Here is a 23,391-nt window from a genome sequence, read left to right as displayed (position 1 = left end):
TGTGAAGACTTAAAATATATACATACAATGTTATGGCCAAGGCAAATTAAAATAATAATTTGTAATTACAAGTACATTTTTGCATGACCCCTATAAAAGCGAAGACGCCGCCAACGCCTCACGCCTTCATTGCCTGCTATTTCCTACAATATGTACGTTGGATACGTAACATATTGTAGGTTGTATTTTATGTATTTTTTTTTATTTAACCTTTTATTGTACCTACCACAACATTTAACATTTCAATGTACCTACAGTATATATAGTTGTATAGATGCGAGGTAAAGTACAAAAGGTACCTATTATGTTGCATTGTAATACTAGCCCCTTAGTGCAGCTTTTCGCATGTTGACAGCTGCAGCAGGTGCAAACGACAAAAAATAACTTAGGAAATTATAGCGCTGTGAAAATATTAAAACCAATTCAAATCAGTGAAGCCACAAGCAATTTGTGAGTTAGCCAGTAGAGATATAACATTTCATATAACTAGGGTCAAGAAGATCAATTCAGTGCTATTTAGTATTTTGTATATTATTGTTATAATATTATATTATTATGTTGTATTGTCAATTGTGTTGGAATCACATTATTGTAGGGTTTAAAGTTCAAAATTAAGTACTTAGTCTAACAACCAAAACAAAAGCCGTTTATGTAGGTATAGGTACGTGTAATTCTTAAAACAATAAACGAAGCGCCTTGACGATGTACATAATAACTGTGAAAGTTTTCGCAACAGCTTTATTTTGCCGTCGTTTCCTTAGTGGATTATCTGCAATACCTACTTGTTAGCGCACTTCTTATTAATGCTCCCGAATTTTGCTCACAGAATCTTGAACCTAATTAAAATTTAAAATATATTTTATAAATTAGGGATCAATGATAATCATTGAACCACCACCCAACATTTGTTTAATATTTTTAATACACTAACTAGTCAGGTATTATTAAGCCAGGAAATACGAAAATATTCAATGAGTACCTATTAACAATGAACTAACTATTTTGTTCTCATTGAGATGTTGAGCTCACAACAAAAAGATTGTTTGATCTGTAAATTAAACTATGTAGGGTAAACCACCCTATTATTGGCACTCTACCAATTTATTGGCATGCTCCAGTTTTTTAAGAAAATTAAGATTTTTTTGTAGCCAGTATAAATTTTGTAGTAGAAATTAATAAGTAGCGTATCATTCTTTACTCAACTAGCAAACAATGTTTTTTATTTCTTAAAACATTGCGGCGTATCAACCATCTGTTTGACAAGCCGGGACTTGTGTGGCAAAAATATTCAAAATATTCGTTTTTTACTAAGGTAAGAGCTATCATGAACTTAAAAGAAATTGCAATTCCGTTGTGTTTTTCTTATGCATATTCATTTTGTCTTATTATTGAATGTATGAACTGCCTTTTTTAAACATTATTTTAAAATTTAACCGCCAACTTTTAGTTATTTGTGGTATGCCAACAATTGGGCTTTTTAAAATCTGTTTATCCATTTTATTGGCACACAAAAATTTTAATTGAAACTTAAAAATTACTTATGATCTCATTCAACCAGAGCTGTGATTTAATTAAATGTAAGATAATCGTAAGCTAAAATTGTTCTATGTTTAAATTAAGTAGGTTTTTTGGTTGTCTAAAACCATATTTAAAAATAAGCGTTCCAACTGAAATGGTATATTCCTCTACAAATAAATGTGACATTTCTTATAACAAAGTATTTTATTTTGTTTATTTCAAAATTAATTTCTGTTAATTTATGAATGGTACAAATTAACTTTAAAAGGTCATAGTACACACTTTGAAAGCCCTACTTAAGAGCGTATACGCATTATGCGGGTAGCCGCATTGCGGGTAGCCGTCCGGCTGACCGCAATCACAATTATGTACGTAATATTCATTTCTATGCGCACTGTGCGGTCTGCGGTAGCCGCATCGCATAAGTACTTTATAATATTCTCCATAGATTATAATACCAGTATAAATGTTTTTTTCTTAATTAAAACATAATTGTACATGCAAATTTCACCAGTTTTGTGAAGTAGCTGCTTAAAGTGTCAATAATTGGGTGGTTTACCTTATGTATATTACTATGTAACTATCACTGTTAAATAGATTTGGAACTATTCCCGTTGAAAGGGGAAATACTTAGAAGTATTAATACTCCTTACTTCTATGTTGCCAGTTTAAGCAAAATACGTTTAAAGGGCAAATAAGAAAAATATGAAAATAAGTTAAGTGAAAGAAAACCAAAAAATAGCATTAAAAAATATTAAATTATCAAACTCTGCTAAAAAATAGACTGACGAACGTATAATAAACCACAAGAGTTTTTTAAGTAAACTTCTGCCATTGTAATTTATGTTTGTAAATGTTCATTAATCGTTAATGAACAAAAAAAGTAGTTGATATATTAAAATCAATACATTATGAATATGGATTTTTAAAATACGGTTCACATAATTTCTAACTATTTTTATTTTCTAATAACGTTCCATAGGGAAATAAAAGTTTTGAATATTGGCAACCCATACAGTGAATACTCATCCATAGATAATACTTGATATTCTCAGAGGAATTGCTCTGAGTTGTTATTACTCATCCATGCGACAAACTGTCAAAAGGCGCAAAATTCTGAAAATCAGCAAGCTGTTACAAAATTTTATTAAAAAATATCCCAAATATATTTATTTTCACTAGGCTTTTAATGTGTTTATTGAAATATAATGAAGTGTTTAATACTTTATGTTATAGTATAGCATAGAAAAGTAATTATTGCGTTATAATTTTTTCTAATAAGCTGATGAAATAAAATTAAGTGATAAAAATGAGTAATGATCAAAGTTCGCTTATGCCCTCGGATGAAAACGAAAATTTAACATCGATAAAATTATCACCAGTGCAAATACAACAAGAATATTTTGAAAATCTACCAGATTGTGATTGGGTCAAGTAAGTTATTTTGAAATAATAATAACGCAACTTTTATGAAACAGGCATTCTATCTGTATTATTTTATTATCCTTTAGTCTAAACGTTGTTTAGAAAGCTTTTTTTAATATTTTATTATTTTTAAAGTATCAAACAACATTCAACATTAGACTGTTTACATTTTCTATAATCATCATGTAAATAAAGTATATGACTAATATATTCATTACACAATCAAAAACTGGTTGTTAGCCCATCCATTGTTTCTATATGATAGGAAAATCCCTATCCTATTTTTTATGAGTTGAGCCAATGACATATTCTTAAAATGATTTCAAGTTAAATAAATTAAATACTTAATTTACTGAAGGTTTTAGTGATAGTTGAGTTACTGTATAAATAAATTATAACTCAGTAGGTATGAATTATAATAAAATTAATAATGCAATCAGAATATTTGGAGGTCCACGTCATATGTCTTATATGTAGGTAATAATGAAATCAAGGTGAAAAGATAATACTGTAAGAACATTTGAATAAATATAATAAATGCCATATTTCTAAGAAGAAACCTTATGTCTAAGTATTCATTTTCACTTCAACCAAACCATTCCTAAGGCAAGTCTTTGTTTACTTAACTGATGGAAAATAATAATGTAAGGCAATAAATTAATTTATAATACAGTAGAATGCCGATTATCCAAATCACCAATTATCCGAATTGGTCCTAAGCGTAATATTAAAAATGATAACCTAGTAAATTACAAATTTTTGTTCTGTTTTGTTGTTACAAGTTGGAATTCACTGGAGTCCAGACGTATTTCAACGGTAATTGTTGAAAGCTAGAGGCAAGACACTACTTTTTTCCTTAATAAAGTTTATTCTATTTGCGACACTTCATTTTTATATTATGTCCAGTTAACCGAATTTTCGATTATCTGAATCGGCCTCAGTCCCAATTAATTTGGGTAATCGGCATTCTACTGTATTTGGTATGCACTTTTTAATTTATATAATTTTTTTTTTTCAGGTATGAAATAAGTAACCGTAAACATTTGCAACAGAACATTGCTTTTGCTCTTTTCGGCACACCAAGTACTGAAGGGGATTTATTAGCAGATAATGAGAACACTAATTTAGAAGGTTATACATCCAGACAGAAGGAAAATGTTATTAAAGTGTATAACAAAATATGTGAACAGAGTAAGTACGATAAAATAGAAATTATTTATTTTAAATATTGTTGTTGACAGTAATAAAGTTTTACATGTTCAAATTAATATTATTTTTATAATATAAATAATAATTAAGACATTTTATTGAACACAAAAAGGAGTAAATGGTAAGTTCTTTTAAAATGAATTTAATATAATATTATTACTTATGAAACATAAGTTTGTATGATAAAATAATTCCTAGAAATTTATCAACATGAAGAATGATAATTACTATATTTTAATTTTCAGGCCAATACTCTCAAAATGACCAAGATATCTTCCTGTCAATATTACTTGTTGTATGCGCTACACCAAAGCCCCTGAAATTCTATCAATTAGCACCATCAGACTATTGGTTGGACCTTCACAAAAAAACTGATATTGATATGCAGTTCACAGCTGTGTTTAAAGTTCGGAAATGTATACCCACTACTGTTGGCGGTAAGACACTAGATTTCATACATACTTTATATTTTTATTATTAACAATATTTTGTTACACACTGAGTTAATTGTTTGTTTATACATTGTGACCTATAATGGAACTAGTAATCAAATGGTGAAACATTGTTGATTTTAATGGCCAGATGGTATTATGAGATATTTCTGAAACTTTTTATGTCATATACAAAACCTATACCTATACCTATATATATACCTATTAATTTCCTTTTTAATAAATTAATATTTTTACTTTCATTAGTTAAACAATTTTAGCCCTACATTTGCACAATATGATTTTTTCAACATAAGTAGGTACATATTTATTATCTTTATTAAAATTATTATTACTTTTTAGCAAAATCATGTAGAGTGTACATAGATGACCATGCAAGAGTGTACCAAGACTGGACATCATACTTAACCAACAACACCTTACCAAAATGTGTGATTATCGCTCCCGAAAATGGAGAATATGAAGGAGTTATTACTGAGGTATTATGAATTATAATATTAATTACTAATGTTTTTGTTTTGGTCTGTTGGCATTTTTGTGACAGATAAATTGAAAAACTACTGAACTGAAATTATAAATTCATTAATTAAAAATGATATGTGTGATATTCTGCACAACATACACTATTCTTCTTGCTTTTATTGTTCATGTGACTAAAGGTCACCATTAAAACTTTGTCTGGGTAAAATTATTTTTGTATTTGGTTGTGTATTTTTGAGATATCACAACAAACAAGCAATAAACCATCTTCACAACTTTAAAGTATATATTTTCATTACTACATTTTCTTTACAGGGTGAACATTTCGCAGTTAAATTAACAGTGACACCGTCCCCGTCGCTCGGTCTCAAATCCCGAGTACTGAGTACAGTAGACACCGCAAGTACCGTAGCATCGTTAGGAGCCGTCGGTGTATTGGGTGTTGCTGCGTTTACGCCTGTGGGGCCGGTTGTACTTATTGGTGCTACTGTAGCGACTGTGGCTACGGGACTGTATGGCCTTGTACGATCTTCGTTGCATCTACATGACAGGCGGGTTCATGAACAGGTGATTAGCGCATATATAAATATATAATAATACTAGCGGTCCGCCCCGGCTTCGCCCGTTGTACCTACATGTTTAAACTATCCTATCTCTCAAGTTGGATCGAACTGCACATGGTGTGCGAATTTTATTATAATCGGTTAAGTGATTTAGGAGTCCATTGAGGACAAACATTGTGACACGAGATTTATATATATTAAGATTATGTAGTTTATGAAACATGAGATTTTCATTAGAGGGATATTTTTCTGAAGTATGTAATCCCATTCCTCCACAAAACTAAATGAATATTAACACAGTAACAATAAAAACTATTGTTTTCTTTAACCATAGCATACATCTTCTATTATTATTATTTGCTCTCCTACAGTTGCAAAGCAAACTAAAATTTTAAATCATTTTCAATTAATTTAAATTATTTTTTGTTATTATTCTTACTGTCAAATTACATAAATTCATAATAATTAATTATCCACAGAGTATAAGCCCCACAGACGCCGAGGCTCGCGGCAGTTGGCTGAACATAGCTGCATCTAGTGTGGGATTATCAGCAGGTGCCGCTAGCACTATGCTCGCTCGTTCTGCGGCCGCAGGCACTAACTTGACCAAGGTATTATCAGTTATATTTCATATTAATGACATACTTTCAAATGCTAACAGATTTCATATTACGTGTTTCACATACTCATCTGACATCTATATAAAAGAAAGTTAATGCATTTACATACAATAAAGAACTAAACTTACAATCATATTAAGAAATTATTATCAAAGCAAAGCTGTGACTACGCGCCGTTATTAGCCACAGGTTTCAAATGAGCGATACATCATACAATAGAATTTGAACATTACTGTCACGAAATAAGGTGCTAATTTCAATTAATGTTCTATACGACACCGCGCTGCTTAGGTATTTTTTTAGGATGACGATGGACTGTCTAGTTGTTTATAGTCAATGAATAGATGTGAAAATTTAAAGTGTAGAAATTTAGTTTTATATTTTTTTATTTAAGTATATAATTTAGATAGCCAAAGAATATAGTTTCTGAATGACATACCTACTTATTTTGTTTGGTATACTATAATTATGTAATGTGGGTTGAAACTCCGATATAGGCTATATTTTATCACATACATAATCCACAGTTTTAGTGGGCACGTCGCTTCGTAGTCGAGATTCGACGTCATTTAAAATTATCGAATGTTGTAATATTTTTGTTAATGAAAATATCAAGTTATCGAGAAAAGACAGGAATAGCAAATTGCAATTTTAATTTTAACTATAGCATTATAATTCTGTGAGTATTTAAATTCATTCATATTTATTCATAGTATTTCATTTATCACTTTAATCTTTCTTAAATCCATATAGAAACATAAGCTCGATAATTTGAATATGTATTATGATTTTTTTTTTATTTTTTTCTTCCAGGCTGGTCAAGCCCTAACAATATCAGTAGAAGTACTACGACATGCAAATATTGTCACGGGCGCTGCGGGCTTGCTCAACAATTTTGTGCATATTATACTTAAGGTTTGTACTCTTTATGAATTGACTGTGTGTGTTTTATTCATCAAATAATAATTATACGTAGATCCTTTTAAAGAGGCTTCCTATTGATGAATTTTTATTTTTAGTGGAACTTATTACCGAAATTCTGAATGTATTGTTATAAAAAAAAATAAGTATCGCAATACTTTTTTTTGTTGAATGTATATATGCAGTGTTATGCATATGGCAAGGGATCTAATATAGCTGAATTTTTTCCCTAAAGCTTCATAATAATCTTAATATTTTATTGTTACAGTACCATAAGCACGGTGAAAGGCCAACTAGTCTGGAATTGTTCCAATTCTCGACATCGCTGCTGTTTTTCTTTCAAGCGGCCGTGTCGAACCGCACTGCGCAAAATATCGTCGAAGACGCGCAAGCAAATACGATCAATGAATATCGCACTACGCTTAGAAGTAATAGACATAGGTAAGATAGAAAATTAATAAAATATACTAGTTATGAACATAATAAAGGAAAGTAATATAATGTACTTGTCGATAGTTATATATTTTTTTTTTATATAAATTTACATGATTATGGATGAAGTGTGAATATTGTCTAGTTACTTGTATTACATGCTATTTTTTAAATGTGAATGATTTTATATGGAAAATACATTTAATTCTATCAACTACACTGTAGATAAAGTTACAAAATTGTTATAGAGGTATATCAACAGTTTCTTAAATTAAACTTTGTCAGCCTTATTTTTAAGCGAAATTCTGTAAAATTACAGGAAAATATTCGACAAAATCAGCGCAGAATCGCGCCGAGTGGCCGGCACGATCCAAGGCAACGCTGAAGTTATCAACGGGATAAAGAACATCGTGAACAAGGACCAGTACTTCACGGACGTGCTCCGAATCAACAAGGATATAAACCAGCATAAATTGCGAATATCCATGACGTCAGATGGTCGCGTGAATTTGAACGCGGCGCATAAATTTGACCCCTCACAGCTATATGGTTTGGGCAAAGAAGGCCGGGCTCAGTTGTTCTCGACCCTTGGGCCAGCGAAACTAAACGCGCCAAATGTTGCCACAAGAGTGACGACTACCACAGCGGTACAAACGTACACTCAAGAAGAAGAAGGCGATTCAATATTGGTGGGGATAAACCCTGGTGAGGTTTTACGCATCGGTGCGTACTTAGTGCGTATAAGTACGTCCGGAACGGAGGATATATCGGCCCTTCTAGAAAATGTCAGTCGAAACGTGTACGACGCTTTGATGACTGTCGCTTTAAATCTCGTGTCCCAATTAATTCCAGCGGATATCGCCAAATTAAAACTCCTCAGCCCTGATGAAGATTTAATACAACAAATCGTGAAATTCGTCTTCAATTACTTGAAGAACGAACGGCCGATGGGCGACCCTTGCCGAGAAACGGATAATGGTATCATGATTGTTCTCAAAGAGTTCTTTCAAGACGGCATCGTGAGACAAGATACGATTTTGTACTTGAAGAACTGCCTCGTTCAATGGATTGACGAAGAATTGGACAAACGACGCCAAGAGTTTCCTAACAAGAAACAAGTTGTATGTGATGCCTGCCAGGGAATAAGATTTGCTTAAAGTTTATAAAAAAAAATATGTATTTACTATTATTGGGGGTTCATTGGGGAACAAGCACAAAGTGGCTACATTAATATTGTATTCCTAAAAAAACATATCAAAATTTTAGATCGAAAATTTTCACTATTTATTATATTGTATTGTATTGATGAAACTATTTACAAAAAGTATGGATGTGGTAAATTTAAGAGCACTGTGATATATAGAGGCGTTTCTTATATTATACATATAAGAAAAAAAGAATAATCATTTTAAAATAGAAGCTAATGTACTAATATTTTATTGTTAAGATTCATATTAATCTTATAATATTTTAAATATAATTGTTATTGGAATGTAAAACTCAATGTATTTTATTAATAGTTATTGAAAATAAATCATTGCATCAGAGAAATGTGTTTATTTTATAAAATTATAATTCAAGATATCTGCATGATAACGAGTTGCTTTACTGTGAAGTTGGTTCAATCACCACGTCTTTCTTGGGTTCGTCCGGTGTTAAAGATGGATTGTACTCAAAGAATTTTGCAATAAAAAACCTGAAATCAAAAATACCCTCATCATATAGTATCCTCAATAGATAGATAGTGATAGTGGATTTAAATCACCACAAAGGCGCCAAAGTCGAAAAACATGAAAGGGACTTTACAGTTTACTTAATAATATCTATCCGTGCTGCGCTATACGACGTCTTTCCAGAGCAAAATGAAATTCATTCGATAATGCTCTTTATCACTAACATAAGCTTGCCACTTATTCTACTCCTTTCCTAAGTCTAATATATTTCTATATGAATGAACAACAGCGTTGCACACAAAAAGTAACTTTATGCCTATAATAATAGGATTTTTAATCCAACCAACCAAACCAAAATCTCCACGGTGATCAGTATACAAGCGGCCACCGTCTGTAGTGCTATTCTCAAAGGTTCGACGGATCCGCGCAACAGAGCGGCTAGTATAATGTCGTTCACTTTCGAAAAAAAAAAATTACAACCGGGGCGGACAGTTAGCAGTTGATATATAAGAGTATCTATAATATTGGTTCAAAAACCGCACAAACCAAACCAAAATCTCCACGGTGATCAGTAAACAAGCGGCCACCGTCTGTAGTGCGATCCTCAATGGTTCGACAGAGCCGCGCAACAGAGCGGCTAGTATAGCGTCGCTTGCGTCGGAAGTAGCTTCTAGCGCGGTCACGAGGAGAGCGGGCGCCGCTAACCAGCGAGCACCACGACGACACCATGAACGCTAGAGCATAGATAAATGATAAAAAAAGACGGGTTGCACTCCGGGAGTGCCGGCAGAAGTGAAAACGCGCGTAGTAGAGAGGGGATAGCTGTCCTCCATTGCATCCGTCTTACGCTTTTTCGATCAGGTCACGTGTCTTGAGTCATTACAGAAAAAGTGCTCAACGCCGCTAAAGAAGTTTTCACTTCAATATAATGAATAGTAATTAATTATATTACTAGTAGGTAAAGTATTATAGTATATATCTATGATAATTCTAAACGCTAAAGTATTTAAAAATCGGTACATAGTTATCGTATGGGAGCGTTAACGGATTCAACGATAGATACGTTAAACTTATAACAACCCCCTATTTTTTGTCGGAAGATAAAAAGTTGTGTTAGACTCGCAAGAAAGAAGAATATTTTGTTTCACCATAATTGTTTTCAGTTGAAGCTTAGGTATTAGCTCAATATTTTGACAAAATCGTTAATTTACCTTTGACATTACGGCAATCAGCAGCAATAGGGATGTAGCAGCGGTGACGAAGGCACTCAATTTCCCGTACCCCATGACTAATCTTATTGTTGGTTTTGTAATGCTATAAAATAATATAAAAATCTTGTTTATATGATAAGCCATATCGCATACAAGTAGCTCGATTACCTACGCATTCAGTTAATATCTCTGTTTCTATGTTAAACAGCGCCTTTCATGTAGCGGCCTGAATATCAGAGATTGCTTAAATATAGTTACCTACTACGTGCGTAGGTACCGTTTGATTAATTATTATTAGAGTAAATAATCAAAATCGTTGAGTTTAATATAAATTTGGCTGATTTAGCTGACAACTGAATAAGCTAGTTGACTGGTACAAATACAAATCGGTAACTACATCGAAATTTGAAAGTACATAGTTAGTAGGTAGGTACTAGTTATATCATAGGAATACACAACAATAATTTGTATGTAGTATTATGTGCGTAATATCAACGTAATGCTCTTGCAATAGGGCGGCAGTCGGTACATATTATAAAATAATACCTCCTCTACATACAATAAATAGTAGACACTACATACCGCCTAGCAAAGCTGACATTATTAAGCTTTTGAGCGACGTCTTCATCGTCCAGCTCCAATTCCACGGGCTGTGAGGCGAAGGCACAAGCGGACATAGACACGCCTAAAAGTGCAACTAGCAACGCCCTCAGTTTGACCCGGACACCGTCGTTGCTTTCAGTGTTCGTTGAATTTAGCTGCATTTAAACATTAAAATTAACAACGTTAAATATAAAAAAGTAGGAAAGCAATTTCTCATGAGAATGACATGATTCACCGCGTGATACGTAGATATCCTATGTTGAGAATAGAGCATCTTTAGACATAACAATCATACAACCGTTCCGATGCTACGAGAAAGAAAGACGAAAAACAAGAAAGACTTTAAATATTAGCAAGATTTATTATTAATTAAAGTACTTTTAATGCTTTTAACTAAAGGATCTATTTATTGATTACTACTCACATTTGCTCGGTTTTCGTGTTTTGTTATTAACTGCTCTATAAGTGCGTTGCTTTCTGTTTCCATCATGACGCCCACAATCACGATGAAGTGGTATAGGATTTTAACTCATTTAGCATGTATTGAACTTCATTGGAATTAAATTGAGAGGTTGCTGTGTATGGGTTCTAAAAATATTACATAACGCCGTGTACGGAACTGGCATTGCCAGTCATTATGACTGTTCAATGGTCTTTTGTTTTAACCATAAATAACAATATATCTATGTCGTCTTTCGTCCTAATTTTCTAGTCTATAAAAAGTTACTAGTTTATTTATTAATGCTTTTATAATGATTGCGGATGTAAGAATTTGCGAGTAAACAGATGTAGGTCAGAGTTGATCTACGCCACCAAGATGCATTATTAAAAGTGATTGTATTGTCGGCCTTTAAATTTGCATTTTTTTTCTTTTGCATGGCATAATAAAGTATGTCCTCTCACTTTAAAATAATAAGTATTCGAAGGCAAAGTCACTCTCGTTCAATTCTAAAGTCCATCTCAACCACAGTAGACTGAACAAGGATAGGACCTACATCAACAAAATATTCTGACTAAAATACCTATACATACACATTTTATTCATAGAATTTATTCTACAAACAGTACGTAAACTTAATAAAAGTGTATTTACATTGTTTTAAGTAAATAACATTACAGATCGCACACGCACAAATATTGTCTGAAAACACAAAACTCTTGAAGCCAATTGAAAGCCATAACTACAATAGATGCCACTTTATCACGCAATTTTCCCAAAGACTTCATATTCATGTTAGATACAAGGAGACAAACATTTATTATCTTTAAAACAACCACAACGATTTGACCTGCAAGATGTGGCAAGAATAAGCCTGGATTCTCCTGAAAAAAAAAATTACAATTCGATAAGATAAAAACACATTTAATTAACAACTGCAGGCGTAACTGTATTATATCGATTCGAATTATAAAAATAGCTAGGTACTCGATGCTATTTGTAACATAATGTATTTATCTTGTTATTATCTATCTATCTTCTTATATATAAAAATGAATCGCAAAATGTGTTGGTAAGCGCATAACTCGAGAACGGCTGAACCGATTTCGATAATACTTTTTTTATTAAATTCCTTGAAGTACGAGGATGGTTTTTACGTAGAGAAAACGTAAATATGTACCACGGGCGAAGCCGGGGCGGATCGCTAGTAATATTATAAAAATGAATCCCAAAATGTGTTGGTAAGCGCATAACTTGAGAACGGCTGAACCGATTTCGTTAATTCTTTTTTTATTATATTCCTTGAAGTACGAGGATGGTTCTTACGTAGAGAAAACGTAAATATGTACCACGGGCGAAGCCGGGGCGGACTGCTAGTAATTAATATAAAAATGAAACCCGTTTCGCGTTTTCACGGCATCACGTGTGAACGGCTGAACCGATTTCGATAATTCTTTTTTTAATATATTCCTTGAAGTACGAGGATGGTTCTTATGTAGAGAAAACGTAAATATGTACCACGGGCGAAGCCGGGGCGGACCGCTAGTACTAAAATAAAACTTTTCTTTTTCAGTTCACTATCTCAGACTTCAGCCTAAGTTCACCAGTCTCAATTTATATTAATGAAAACTTACAGTAAAACATCCTAGTATCAGACACGCGTATTGTATTAATCCGAGTGAAGTCGCAATAATTTGGAGGTCGTGTACTAACATCGCATCTCGAGAAAAGGAAGGAACTGAAGTACCAGAAGTATCAAGCGGCATTTTCCCTAAATGAAGCTTTAAATTATGTACACTCAAGCACTGAAAAGATGAATAATAAATCAAAGGATTATAATTACATTGTAAGGAATTATTATTTATTAATAAAAACTTTACCAAACCGACAACACCATAAAAATATGTGTAGAAAATGCTAGCAGAAAACGTGGGATGTTGGCAAAATAATTTAGTGTGACCGAAATATGGCTTCAGAATCGGCGATATAATTATATGGAACGGTAACTTCATCATGAACACTTGTACTAACTTATTTAATGTAGGTATAAAATAAAAATATATATCTAAAATAAGTATTCTCTGATATATTACAAAAAACCTCCAAAAAAGATATGATTTTGATACGTTTTGATCAGTAGGCATGACAGAATCCGCCAAATTTACAAACAATTTTAGATTGCCATTCCAAGGAACATAATACACATAGATACTTGCTAGTTAATAAATATTTCGAAACAAATATTTATGAATATATAGGTAAACCAGAATCTGATGGCAATTAGGGAAATCAAAATTTTGAGTGTGCAACCCTAGGGAAAATGGACTGAACGATCTTGATACTGCTTATTTTTTATTTTGTCCTCAATATCATTAGTCACATTACATAAGTGGACAATACTATACTTAATAATGAGATATCCACTTAATATTATGTAGGTACATACTTACATGTATAATATACATATTAATTACTTTTATACAGGTAATACATATTATTATTTACGCATACCTATATTTGTATATTCATTATCAGTATGCCATGTGAAAATATCGATATAATGATAATGTAAATCAAAACTAGACTGCTTATAATTTTTTATAAAATAAAATAAAAATAAAATAAAACTATGTTTATTTTCGTAAGTATTAACAGATACACACATTATAAAATTGACTGGGACAGCTTGGACTTGACGAATAGCCGTATTGGTAACTCCTGTAATAAGTTTTCATAAAATTATATTCTAATCAACAAACACTATTAAAGTTACCTACATATAATATTTTTTAATTAAAGTATCAAAACGGGTAAGTCCAATTTACCAATAAAATCTTCAAAATTGAAAATTGTGATGTGTTTGACCCTTCTTCATCGAATGTTTTTCTATACACATTATAAACAATACCTCTTGCTTGTGATCGCAGCGGCTTTTTCGACATTTTCGAAGATTTTTTAGACACAATCCTAAAAATTATATATCAACTGCAAAAAAGACAAATAATTTGACAACCAATTTGATAGTTGTCAAATAAGTTGCCACATGAAAATCTTTTATTTCTTAAATATAAATATGCCATCAGATTCTGGTAGACCTATAACTCCAGCTACCCATCTCCCCGGATCCAGATTAGACCCGGAATAACGGATAACCAATATAATTAATGTAGCTTTTGTAACTCAACAATAATACTATTAGGTATAGGTAACCACAACGTAGAGCTCTTGCCAGGTTCCTAGCGAACCAAAATTCAGAGATTCGTACTTCCTACAAAATATAAACTTACGAAATCGTGTCGTGTGTGAAAATGTCCTGAAATATTTATTTATTTATTTATTTACTGAAAATTTGATCTATTCTACAGTAACGTGTAACAAAACTAATTCCTGTCACGACAATCTTGTAATTTAGATTCGTAGGTACACCAATTCAGAATTTCAAATTCCATGGCAAATAAATGAAAAACATATTGTATACATACTAAGTATATTATATATTTAACTCTAAACCACACAAACAACAATAATTTCGAAATTAAATTACAAAATATTAAAGTAAACATTAGTCGGAAAATAAGAGGAATGGAGTAATTAGAAAATGCTATTCATAATATGAATATTATCACAGTACACGTCATCTCTTATAAAGACAGAACATTGATTCATAAGAGTGTCGTCAATGGCAATCTTAGGGTTTACTCTTTTACAGCCGGTAGAAAGTAATTGTGCTAAGAATGGATGATATCGCAGAGGCGCTGCAACAAATAAACCCTCAGAACTTATAGAAAGATGATTGGTCATTGGCTTACTCTGTTTCGTTAGCTTCTTGAACTCAGTAATTTTCATCGGAGGATCATTATGATTTGCTTCACTTTTTATAGGCGCAAAAGGCAATGGGTAAAGAGGATCAATGTCATCAAATACAGTAAAGTAATAAAATATCGACATTTCTGGAAATTCAGCGGACGAGTCTAATTTTTGGGCGATTGGAAGTTCATTTGTTGACTTCATCAATTCTTTTATCTTTGGGAATGAAGGGCTTGTTAAATTATTGGTATCCTCGGTGTTGTTTGAAGTGCTAATATTAATTTGATTTGTAATATTTTTCGACAATATTTCCGGAAGTTCAGTAATATTGTTTCCATTGATATTACTTCCATTCAGGTTAGAGCTTATATTCTGTAATTTCACTTCCTCTATATTTCGTTTATTTCTATGAGTTCTGATAAATGGTGTATAGTCTACGAGTTTGACCTCCGGTGTAATATCTGTATCAAAAAATAAACTTGTCTGATTAAGTACACGGTTTATCAAATTTATGATCGAAGAAAACATTTTACTTTCATCTTCCACATCCATTGAATTCAATATGCTTATGTATTTGTCTGTTTCTATACCATCATTGTGTTGTTTTAAAATCGCTTTAATCTTTGGATTAACTTCTTGGTGATTGTTATAGATATGATTAAAAGTAGATAAATCAAAAGCGATACCTCCATTTTGCCAAATGGAAAAAATTCGCGCGTAAAATGGCAAGTAGGACAAAGGTATAGTTCTCCATACGTATCGAAGTGGGGTTTTTGTCATATATTTACTGAGATTCATTATAGTTATATTTATGTTTTGATATCTTCTCTGAAAATCCCGAATCTCTCGTTTGGTACTTTGTTCTAATATCATGTTAAGTGTTCTAGGGAATGCAGGAACGAGTTTCTTGAAGAATCTTGTACGATTTCCGCTCTGCAATGTCGCAGGTAGCGAATCGTCAATGAGAAAATAGACATTGAAACGCAGATTAGGATATTGCATGGCCATGGATGAGAGATATTGTGAGAACCTCGGTAAGATACTCTGAGATCTTGATATAATGCTATGAAAATATACATCGCTAGCTGGCTTCGAATTGTTGCACTTGAAAACGACAACTGGTTGGCGTCGATAGGCACTCATACCTAAAGCGTAAAATACGAGAAATGATATTGCCAATAATATAAGGGTCATCCAGCAGGCAGACATGAACTCTGAAAATAATAATAAGAAATTTAGTTCATACATTGATAGCCTACAATATAGTAGGTATAATAGGAGTCTTTGTAATTGCTTTACCTGGCCATCTGTCAAACCAGGACTGTTTTGGTGTACAAGTAACATTCCACCCTGTCGTCACAATAGTTGGAACCGCTTGTGATGGAGGCTTACTGTCTCCCCCGCCGTCAGCATTTTCTACTTTAAGCAACGGATATTGTTCATCTCGATTCGTTTTTTGAATATGCTCCATTAAAATCGCTTCTCTGTAAAATATTTATCATATTATAGATATTCTATATGAGTTATATTGCATCATATCCCTTATATCCTCTTACCTTTCTTTAAATTTATTATAACAAACTTATTGAAAAATTTATAAGCGCTTTTATTTTGACATCAAATTTTGTTTCGTATTTCAAACGGTTTTGCTTTTTTTGTTGCGACGCTTCCGTATTTCAATGTTGTCTTTGGTTATCATAATTAACAATAAGGTTTGATACAAGCGTTGTATATATTTTACAAAAATTTTAACCAATGCCACAGAATACATAATAGTATAGGTCTACCAGAATCTGATGGCATATTTATATTTAAAAAATAAAAGATTTTCATGTGGCAACTTTATTTGACAACTATCAAATTGGTTGTCAAATTATTTGTGTTGATGATTAATTTTTAGGATTTTGTCTTCAAAATCTTCGAAATGTCGATAAAACCGCTGCGATCACAAGCAAGAGGTGTTGTTTATAATGTGTATAGAAAAATATTCGATGAAGAGGGGTCAAACACATCACAATTTTCAATTTTAATCCATCAGTCCTCGGAATCACAGACACAATAGAAAATCTATTGTGTCGCGCCCCGATCGGGGCTTACGGTGGTCAATGGGTTAAAGCGCGTGAAAGATTTTATTGCTAAATTGGACTGACCCGTTTTGATACTTTAAATTAAAAATGTTATAAACAGGTAACTATAATATTGTTTGTTGATTAAAATATAATTTTATGAAAAATTATTACAGGAGTTTCCAATTCGGCTATTTGTCAAGTCCAAGGTGTACAAGTCAATTTTATAATGTGTTAATACTAACGAAAATAAACATGATTCTATTTTATTATTGTTTTATTTTATAAAAAAAAATGTGTGCGTGTACTAGTGTACATACGTAAGAAGTGAAACTTCTTTATGACCTTATTTTTCAAAAAATAATTTACTACATAATATATGCAACTTTATAGAAATACGTCAATCACGCGTGGTAGAGATAAAAACAAGATGGCGCGTAACGAAAAAATGTTACATTAAATTTTTTTCCAACCCCGATAAAGAAGTTTCACTTCAAAAATTATAAACAATCGTTAAATATAGTAAATAAGTTTTGATCTGCATTATCATTACATCCATATTAATTATGGCATGTGAAAATTTTTCACATGCCATAATAATATATATTCAAATATAGGTATGTGTAAATAAATAATATTATGTATTACCTTTAGAAAAGTAATATGTATATTATACATGTAATAAGTACCTACATAATATTACGTGGATATCTCATTATTAAATACAGTATTATCCACTTGTGTAATGTGACTAATGATATTGTGGACAAAATAAAAAAATTGCAGTATCAAGATCGTTCAGTCCATTTTCCCTAGGGTTGCACACTCAAAATTTTGATTTCCCTAATTGCCATCAGATTCTGGTTTACCTATAGCTAAACCTTTACAAATCCTCTAAAGCCACAGTCTAAAGCTAATCTTATCTTTCCCGTGCTCAACAGAAAAGTTTCCTAACACATAAAATAATCATCATATTATTTTATGTGTTAGGAAACTATATATTATATACTTCGTTGCGTTGGGTTTTTTTAATTTAATTTTAATTGCACGGTCTAAACTAAACGGTTTAGTTACTACAGGCGTGAGACAGGAAAGATTTGCTGCACGATATCTACATTGTCAAAAACATTCATGCAAGGAAGGAAGGAAAATAAATTTGCTCCCTTCCCTCCTGGTGCCTAAAAATAATATGACATAATTTAAAATAAACTTTACGTAGAAAATTAATTAGGCATTTATTTTTTTTATTTTTTAGCTCAGTTTTGTAACTTTAAAATTGTAAATTTTACTAACAGTTCTTTTGATTATTTATGGTAGTAAGTACGTATTTCCTCAATAAAAGTTAAGTAGTAACTACTATGCAGTCACTATTCCACGCGGACGAAGTCGCGGGAATAGCTAGTGGAAAAATATACGAATATAAAATGTTATGACGTCATAATATATTTATAGCACCTTGAACTAATTTAATATAGTATTGAATTTAATATATTATTTTATTATGTTTTAGGAACACGTCAATACGTGAGTCGAATGCATTGTTGAATCAACAAAATTACGGCGTAAAGTATAAACGTGCCGTATTAAAAATGACTAATGAAAAAGAAATTGATGGCCAATCCACGACTCCAGTCGTATTGGTTTATTATTATTATAGTGAACATTTAGTACAGAACATTGTTTAAAGTGATAAATTTATATTCATTGGTACGTATAATATATTTCAATTAATTATTTTGTACCTCCAATCATCCAGCAGGGTTCATTGAAATTTATAAGTATTTGTATCTTTTTTTTTAAGGTGGCTTTTGCGGTTTTTTTATTATTATTTTATATGTTGATATTAATTAATGTAATATTATTTGATACTTACCTTACTGGGAGTAAAAGTTAATTACGGGAATAAAAAGTCTCCGAAAATAATGCATTTTTCTTCTTTATAATATTATTATTATAGTTTTTATTTTCAAGAAAGAAACAATAATTAATTACCTATTTGCAATCGACTGTACGAAGTGCTCTTCAATATTGCAATTGGAAAAAAATATTTTTATTAACCCAAAAGAAAAAAATTGCATTCACATGCCAACTGCGCAAACATAACTTCACCTTTATTAAAAAAAAATATCTGAAAATATATTTTTTGTCACATGGAAATTTTTATTGCATTCTCCATTTAGTTCAAATTTATAATCAAACATTCATTTAAAAATATGACACTAGCTGTGCTCCGCGGTTTTACCCGCAGTGCTCCGCACCTGTTGGTCTTTGCGTGATGATATAATATACATTATAGCCTATAGCCTTCCTCGATAAATGGGCTATCTAATACCGAAAGAATTTTTCAAATCGGACCAGTAGTTTCTGAGATGAGCACGTTCAAACAAACAAAAAACTCTTCAGCTTTATAATATTAGTATAGATTATTAATAGTATCGTTTCTATGCATGTATATTTTAATGTTTATTGCTATGGTTTATTGAACTGGTATCGTTTAATTTAGAATTATCAAAGAAAGATTAAATCTGCCTTATAAGTTATTGTTATAATTGTTTCGTTATAGTGCGTTTATGCGTGCATTGTAACCGTATTAGTTCAAAACATAATAGCATGTTATTTATGAAGTTATATACATATTTGAATTTGCACATATCTGGCCTATTAAAAAAATAAAGCCAAAGACCATTTTCTTAATTTAATAGTGACCGTTACAGTGCTCTACAGTGAAAATCGAAAGTTGGCAAGCTAATATAATATTTTAATCCATACTAATATTATAAATGCGAAAGTAACTCTATCTGTCTGTTACTCAATCACGCCATAACTACTGAACCAATTTGCATGAAATTTGGTATAGAGATATTTTGATACCCGAGAAAGGACATAGGCTACTTTTTATCCCGGGAAATAGGATAGGTTTTATCCCGGAAATCCCACGGGAACGGTAACTATGTGGGTTTTTCTTTGACTGCGCGGGCGAAGCTGCGGGTGGAAAGCTAGTATAATATAATTTTGTTTTGGTTATCGCAATATTTTCACGCAACTTGAAATCCCTAGATAAATCGAATTATAAATAATACAAATTAGAGTGAAGATTTATCGTATATCTATTACAGTGTTTAAAAAACCTCTTTACGTATACTCTCTGTAGTTTATGCATATTAATGTTTAAAAAAAAACACCAACAAGTCCATATTGACATTAAATTTTAGTGACAAAAATTTTATACCATAGTATCAAGACGAAAAGGTAATAATTCTTTAACAATATATTATATACATTGGGTAGGTAGAATATATTTTTTTTACGTTTTAAATATAAAATATAATGTAATTGGAGGCCGCCCATTATACCTACTACTAATGATACGTTTCAAAATTTCGTAAAATATGAGTAGATGAGTATATAGTAGGTAATGGTTGAAAGAGATCGAGCCTTGTTTAGAAAAAATATAAAAATAAATAAAGTGGTATTACATTTTTTTATCTACGTTCATGTGTGGTAAGCATGTGATATTTATAAAAAATTTAAATATGTTTATCAATACCCTAAGGCCTAAAGGAGAAAGTACCTACCTATGTACCTAAATTTTAAATATTTATTTTTAGAAATATATTCCTTGCCAGTTTTATTCAACTTTTTCTTTCATATACTACAAGATAGAAAACCTATCACAAATTATAGATACGATTTTTTTCTTTACAGTATCCAAATGGCTAGTTATGAATGACCCGAAAAAAGAACATCTTCCACTGCTCTGCGATGATTTGTCTGACGACGAATATCAGATTCACGCCAGCAACCAAATATATAAGCGACGAGCAATATCTTCGGGCAACGGAAGAGCGAAATATCACGTCAAAGGCGCAGCAGAGATTATCAAGCGTTGGCCAGGTGGGATTATAAAAATGACACCTTTTGCGTATTTATATGTTCATACATCCCTATGTTATACCAAGCAAGTTATTGTCCGGGAATATTTTCTCTATGGCTTCATGTATAGTGAAGGCAGTGGTTTGTCGAATTGACAACGGTTTCAATATTTAACAAATTTTGCCATCGTTAGCTTAAAATACAACATTGATCGATTGTATCCTGTTACGCAAATAAACTGAGGAGGCTAGCAATAACAATGTAGAAATTCTCTAACCTGATGAAAATCTTTCACGGTATAATTACCTATATTATAGTCTCGTTATTTAGAAAAGAATGTGGTTTTAGCAGACTCATGCCATTTGGTCCTGGTTAATTATGCAAAGCAGCAACATAGGAATCAATCATGTTCTAAATATAATTGTAGGCACCAAAACCAATAGCTGTGAAAATTTATAATAGTCCTCATAACAAACCTGTATGCCTTATAATTAATATATTCTAATGAATTGATTTTTTATTTTAGATCATATATCATCACTTCTTACATACTGGTGGATGGGATTAACAATGATTGCACTGACAGTTTTTATAATTTATAACAGCGTTCTGGCACTCGCTAAAATGCCTCCTCAATCAAGACTGATTAAAATGCAACCACCTTTAAAATTAGATAGTAAGGCTATTGAGTACTCCGCTTCTTATAAGACTATTTACATGCATGTTATTAACGATAATCGTACTATGGATCTAAATGACTATATGCCATATATTGAAATCGTAGCCAAAAACTATCCTACATTTAAATACAATTTTGTTATACTCTTCAATGATACGTTAGACAAAGTAGACGACAATGTGAACGATTTTCAGAAAAATGAAATTGCACTGAGATCACTTCTAAAGGAAAAGACTAAAGATTATAAAATAGCAACTCGTGACAATATTTTCATACAACGAAAATCTCTGACGTCATTTATGAATGGGTCACCGTTAAAAAAGTATTGGAGACATTTACCACAGAAATTCATGAGTTTCCTGATTAGATGCATATCAATATGGAATAAAGGTGGCATATCTATCAACCCTTTGTTATTTACCCCTAAATCACCGCATCCCGATTATATGGATGAAATTAAAAACATACTGAAAAACATTGAAAACTCAAAAACAGTTAAAAAGGAATTTTATAAGGAACTGACACCAACAGTGAAAATTAAGAAAAGAGTTAATAACATTCGTGATATTATTAACGAGTTAGAAAATAATAATTCAGCATTTGACGATTCTAACGATAAGCTTATAAGTTTAGCTGAAGAAGAAACTAAAAATATTCCCTCTAAAGTAACCAAAAATGCTTCTCAGATTGAATCTTTAACTAATGTGATAGAAACTAATAGTGGTACATTAAAAAATGTCAGAAAGAAACATATTTTACATAAACAATTAACAGGTAAAAAGGATTTCAGCGATTCTGTAAAACTAAATGCTCCAAATTTTAATGATACATCAAATGATATTTATGAAAAAAGGAATAAATTTTCTAATAAGAATGAGACAACAGATAAAAAGCTTTTCCCTTTGTTTTTAAAATATTTATTTTCACCCTCTACAAACGCCTATAATTCTGCGAGTAACGATCCTCTAAGTGAGAATATTATTATGACAAAGGTTAGTGATGAAAGTTTGCCACATAAAAACGACGAATATGTTATCAGTAATTATGCTCTTCCTTTGAAACCTGTGTCTCGGGAAATGAATAATTTAATTTCGTCAGATACAGATCAGTTTCTGGATTTGAACTTAGACTTAAAGGGAAATATAGTTGCTACAAAAACCCCTTGTCACGCATTTCTAGGAACAATATTTAATAATGCCATACATCACGTAAAAGATGAAACGGTTACCGATTTTATCATTGCCGAATTGTCAATCTTTTGTAAAGGAACCTGGACATCTTGTAAAGGCGTTAATGTTATATTCTTATAGTTGTTATTTGTGATATGTATTTATTATAATATAATTAGTAATAAATTTAATTGTTATTTTCCATCTGCCATTTTTTTTCTTAATCGATACCTATGCTCCGTTGCTTATCT

General features: G+C 31.6%; 5 protein-coding genes across 5 annotated transcripts; 2 read left to right on the top strand and 3 right to left on the bottom strand.

Annotated features, from left to right (window-relative positions):
• Positions 1–2,599: 2,599 nt before the first annotated feature.
• On the top strand, positions 2,600–9,165 carry LOC149486579 (uncharacterized). Its single transcript, XM_089698271.1, has 9 exons — positions 2,600–2,952; positions 3,962–4,134; positions 4,398–4,589; positions 4,947–5,083; positions 5,400–5,651; positions 6,127–6,258; positions 7,081–7,182; positions 7,457–7,629; positions 7,940–9,165. The coding sequence occupies exons 1-9, from the start codon at positions 2,828–2,830 to the stop codon at positions 8,775–8,777; spliced, it is 2,124 nt and encodes a 707-aa protein (XP_089554397.1). The 5' UTR covers positions 2,600–2,827; the 3' UTR covers positions 8,778–9,165.
• A 4-nt stretch (positions 9,166–9,169) lies between these two features.
• LOC149486578 (uncharacterized) lies at positions 9,170–11,795 on the bottom strand. The gene is made up of 5 exons (XM_089698320.1): positions 11,532–11,795; positions 11,087–11,262; positions 10,505–10,607; positions 9,840–10,027; positions 9,170–9,316 (listed from the first exon to the last, which is right to left on the bottom strand). The coding sequence occupies exons 1-5, from the start codon at positions 11,595–11,597 to the stop codon at positions 9,226–9,228; spliced, it is 624 nt and encodes a 207-aa protein (XP_089554446.1). The 5' UTR covers positions 11,598–11,795; the 3' UTR covers positions 9,170–9,225.
• LOC149486575 (uncharacterized) lies at positions 10,196–23,286 on the top strand. Its single transcript, XM_089698275.1, has 3 exons — positions 10,196–10,251; positions 21,125–21,313; positions 21,819–23,286. The coding sequence occupies exons 2-3, from the start codon at positions 21,142–21,144 to the stop codon at positions 23,279–23,281; spliced, it is 1,635 nt and encodes a 544-aa protein (XP_089554401.1). The 5' UTR covers positions 10,196–10,251; positions 21,125–21,141; the 3' UTR covers positions 23,282–23,286.
• Positions 12,221–13,578, bottom strand: LOC149486577 (uncharacterized). Its single transcript, XM_089697827.1, has 2 exons — positions 13,181–13,578; positions 12,221–12,430 (listed from the first exon to the last, which is right to left on the bottom strand). Exons 1-2 carry the CDS (start codon positions 13,559–13,561, stop codon positions 12,221–12,223), a joined length of 591 nt encoding a protein of 196 aa, XP_089553953.1. The 5' UTR covers positions 13,562–13,578.
• LOC149486576 (uncharacterized) lies at positions 15,128–16,824 on the bottom strand. Its single transcript, XM_089697825.1, has 2 exons — positions 16,653–16,824; positions 15,128–16,567 (listed from the first exon to the last, which is right to left on the bottom strand). The coding sequence occupies exons 1-2, from the start codon at positions 16,822–16,824 to the stop codon at positions 15,138–15,140; spliced, it is 1,602 nt and encodes a 533-aa protein (XP_089553951.1). The 3' UTR covers positions 15,128–15,137.
• Positions 23,287–23,391: the final 105 nt, after the last annotated feature.

This window comes from Colias philodice, chromosome 8, assembly GCF_061535455.1.
Source record: "Colias philodice isolate Cphi_HAF_F1 chromosome 8, ilColPhil1 Martin Lab GWU primary, whole genome shotgun sequence".
Lineage (NCBI taxonomy): Eukaryota > Metazoa > Arthropoda > Insecta > Lepidoptera > Pieridae > Colias > Colias philodice.
Note: the sequence above shows the minus strand (reverse complement) of the source record. Positions and strands in the feature narration are given on the sequence as shown.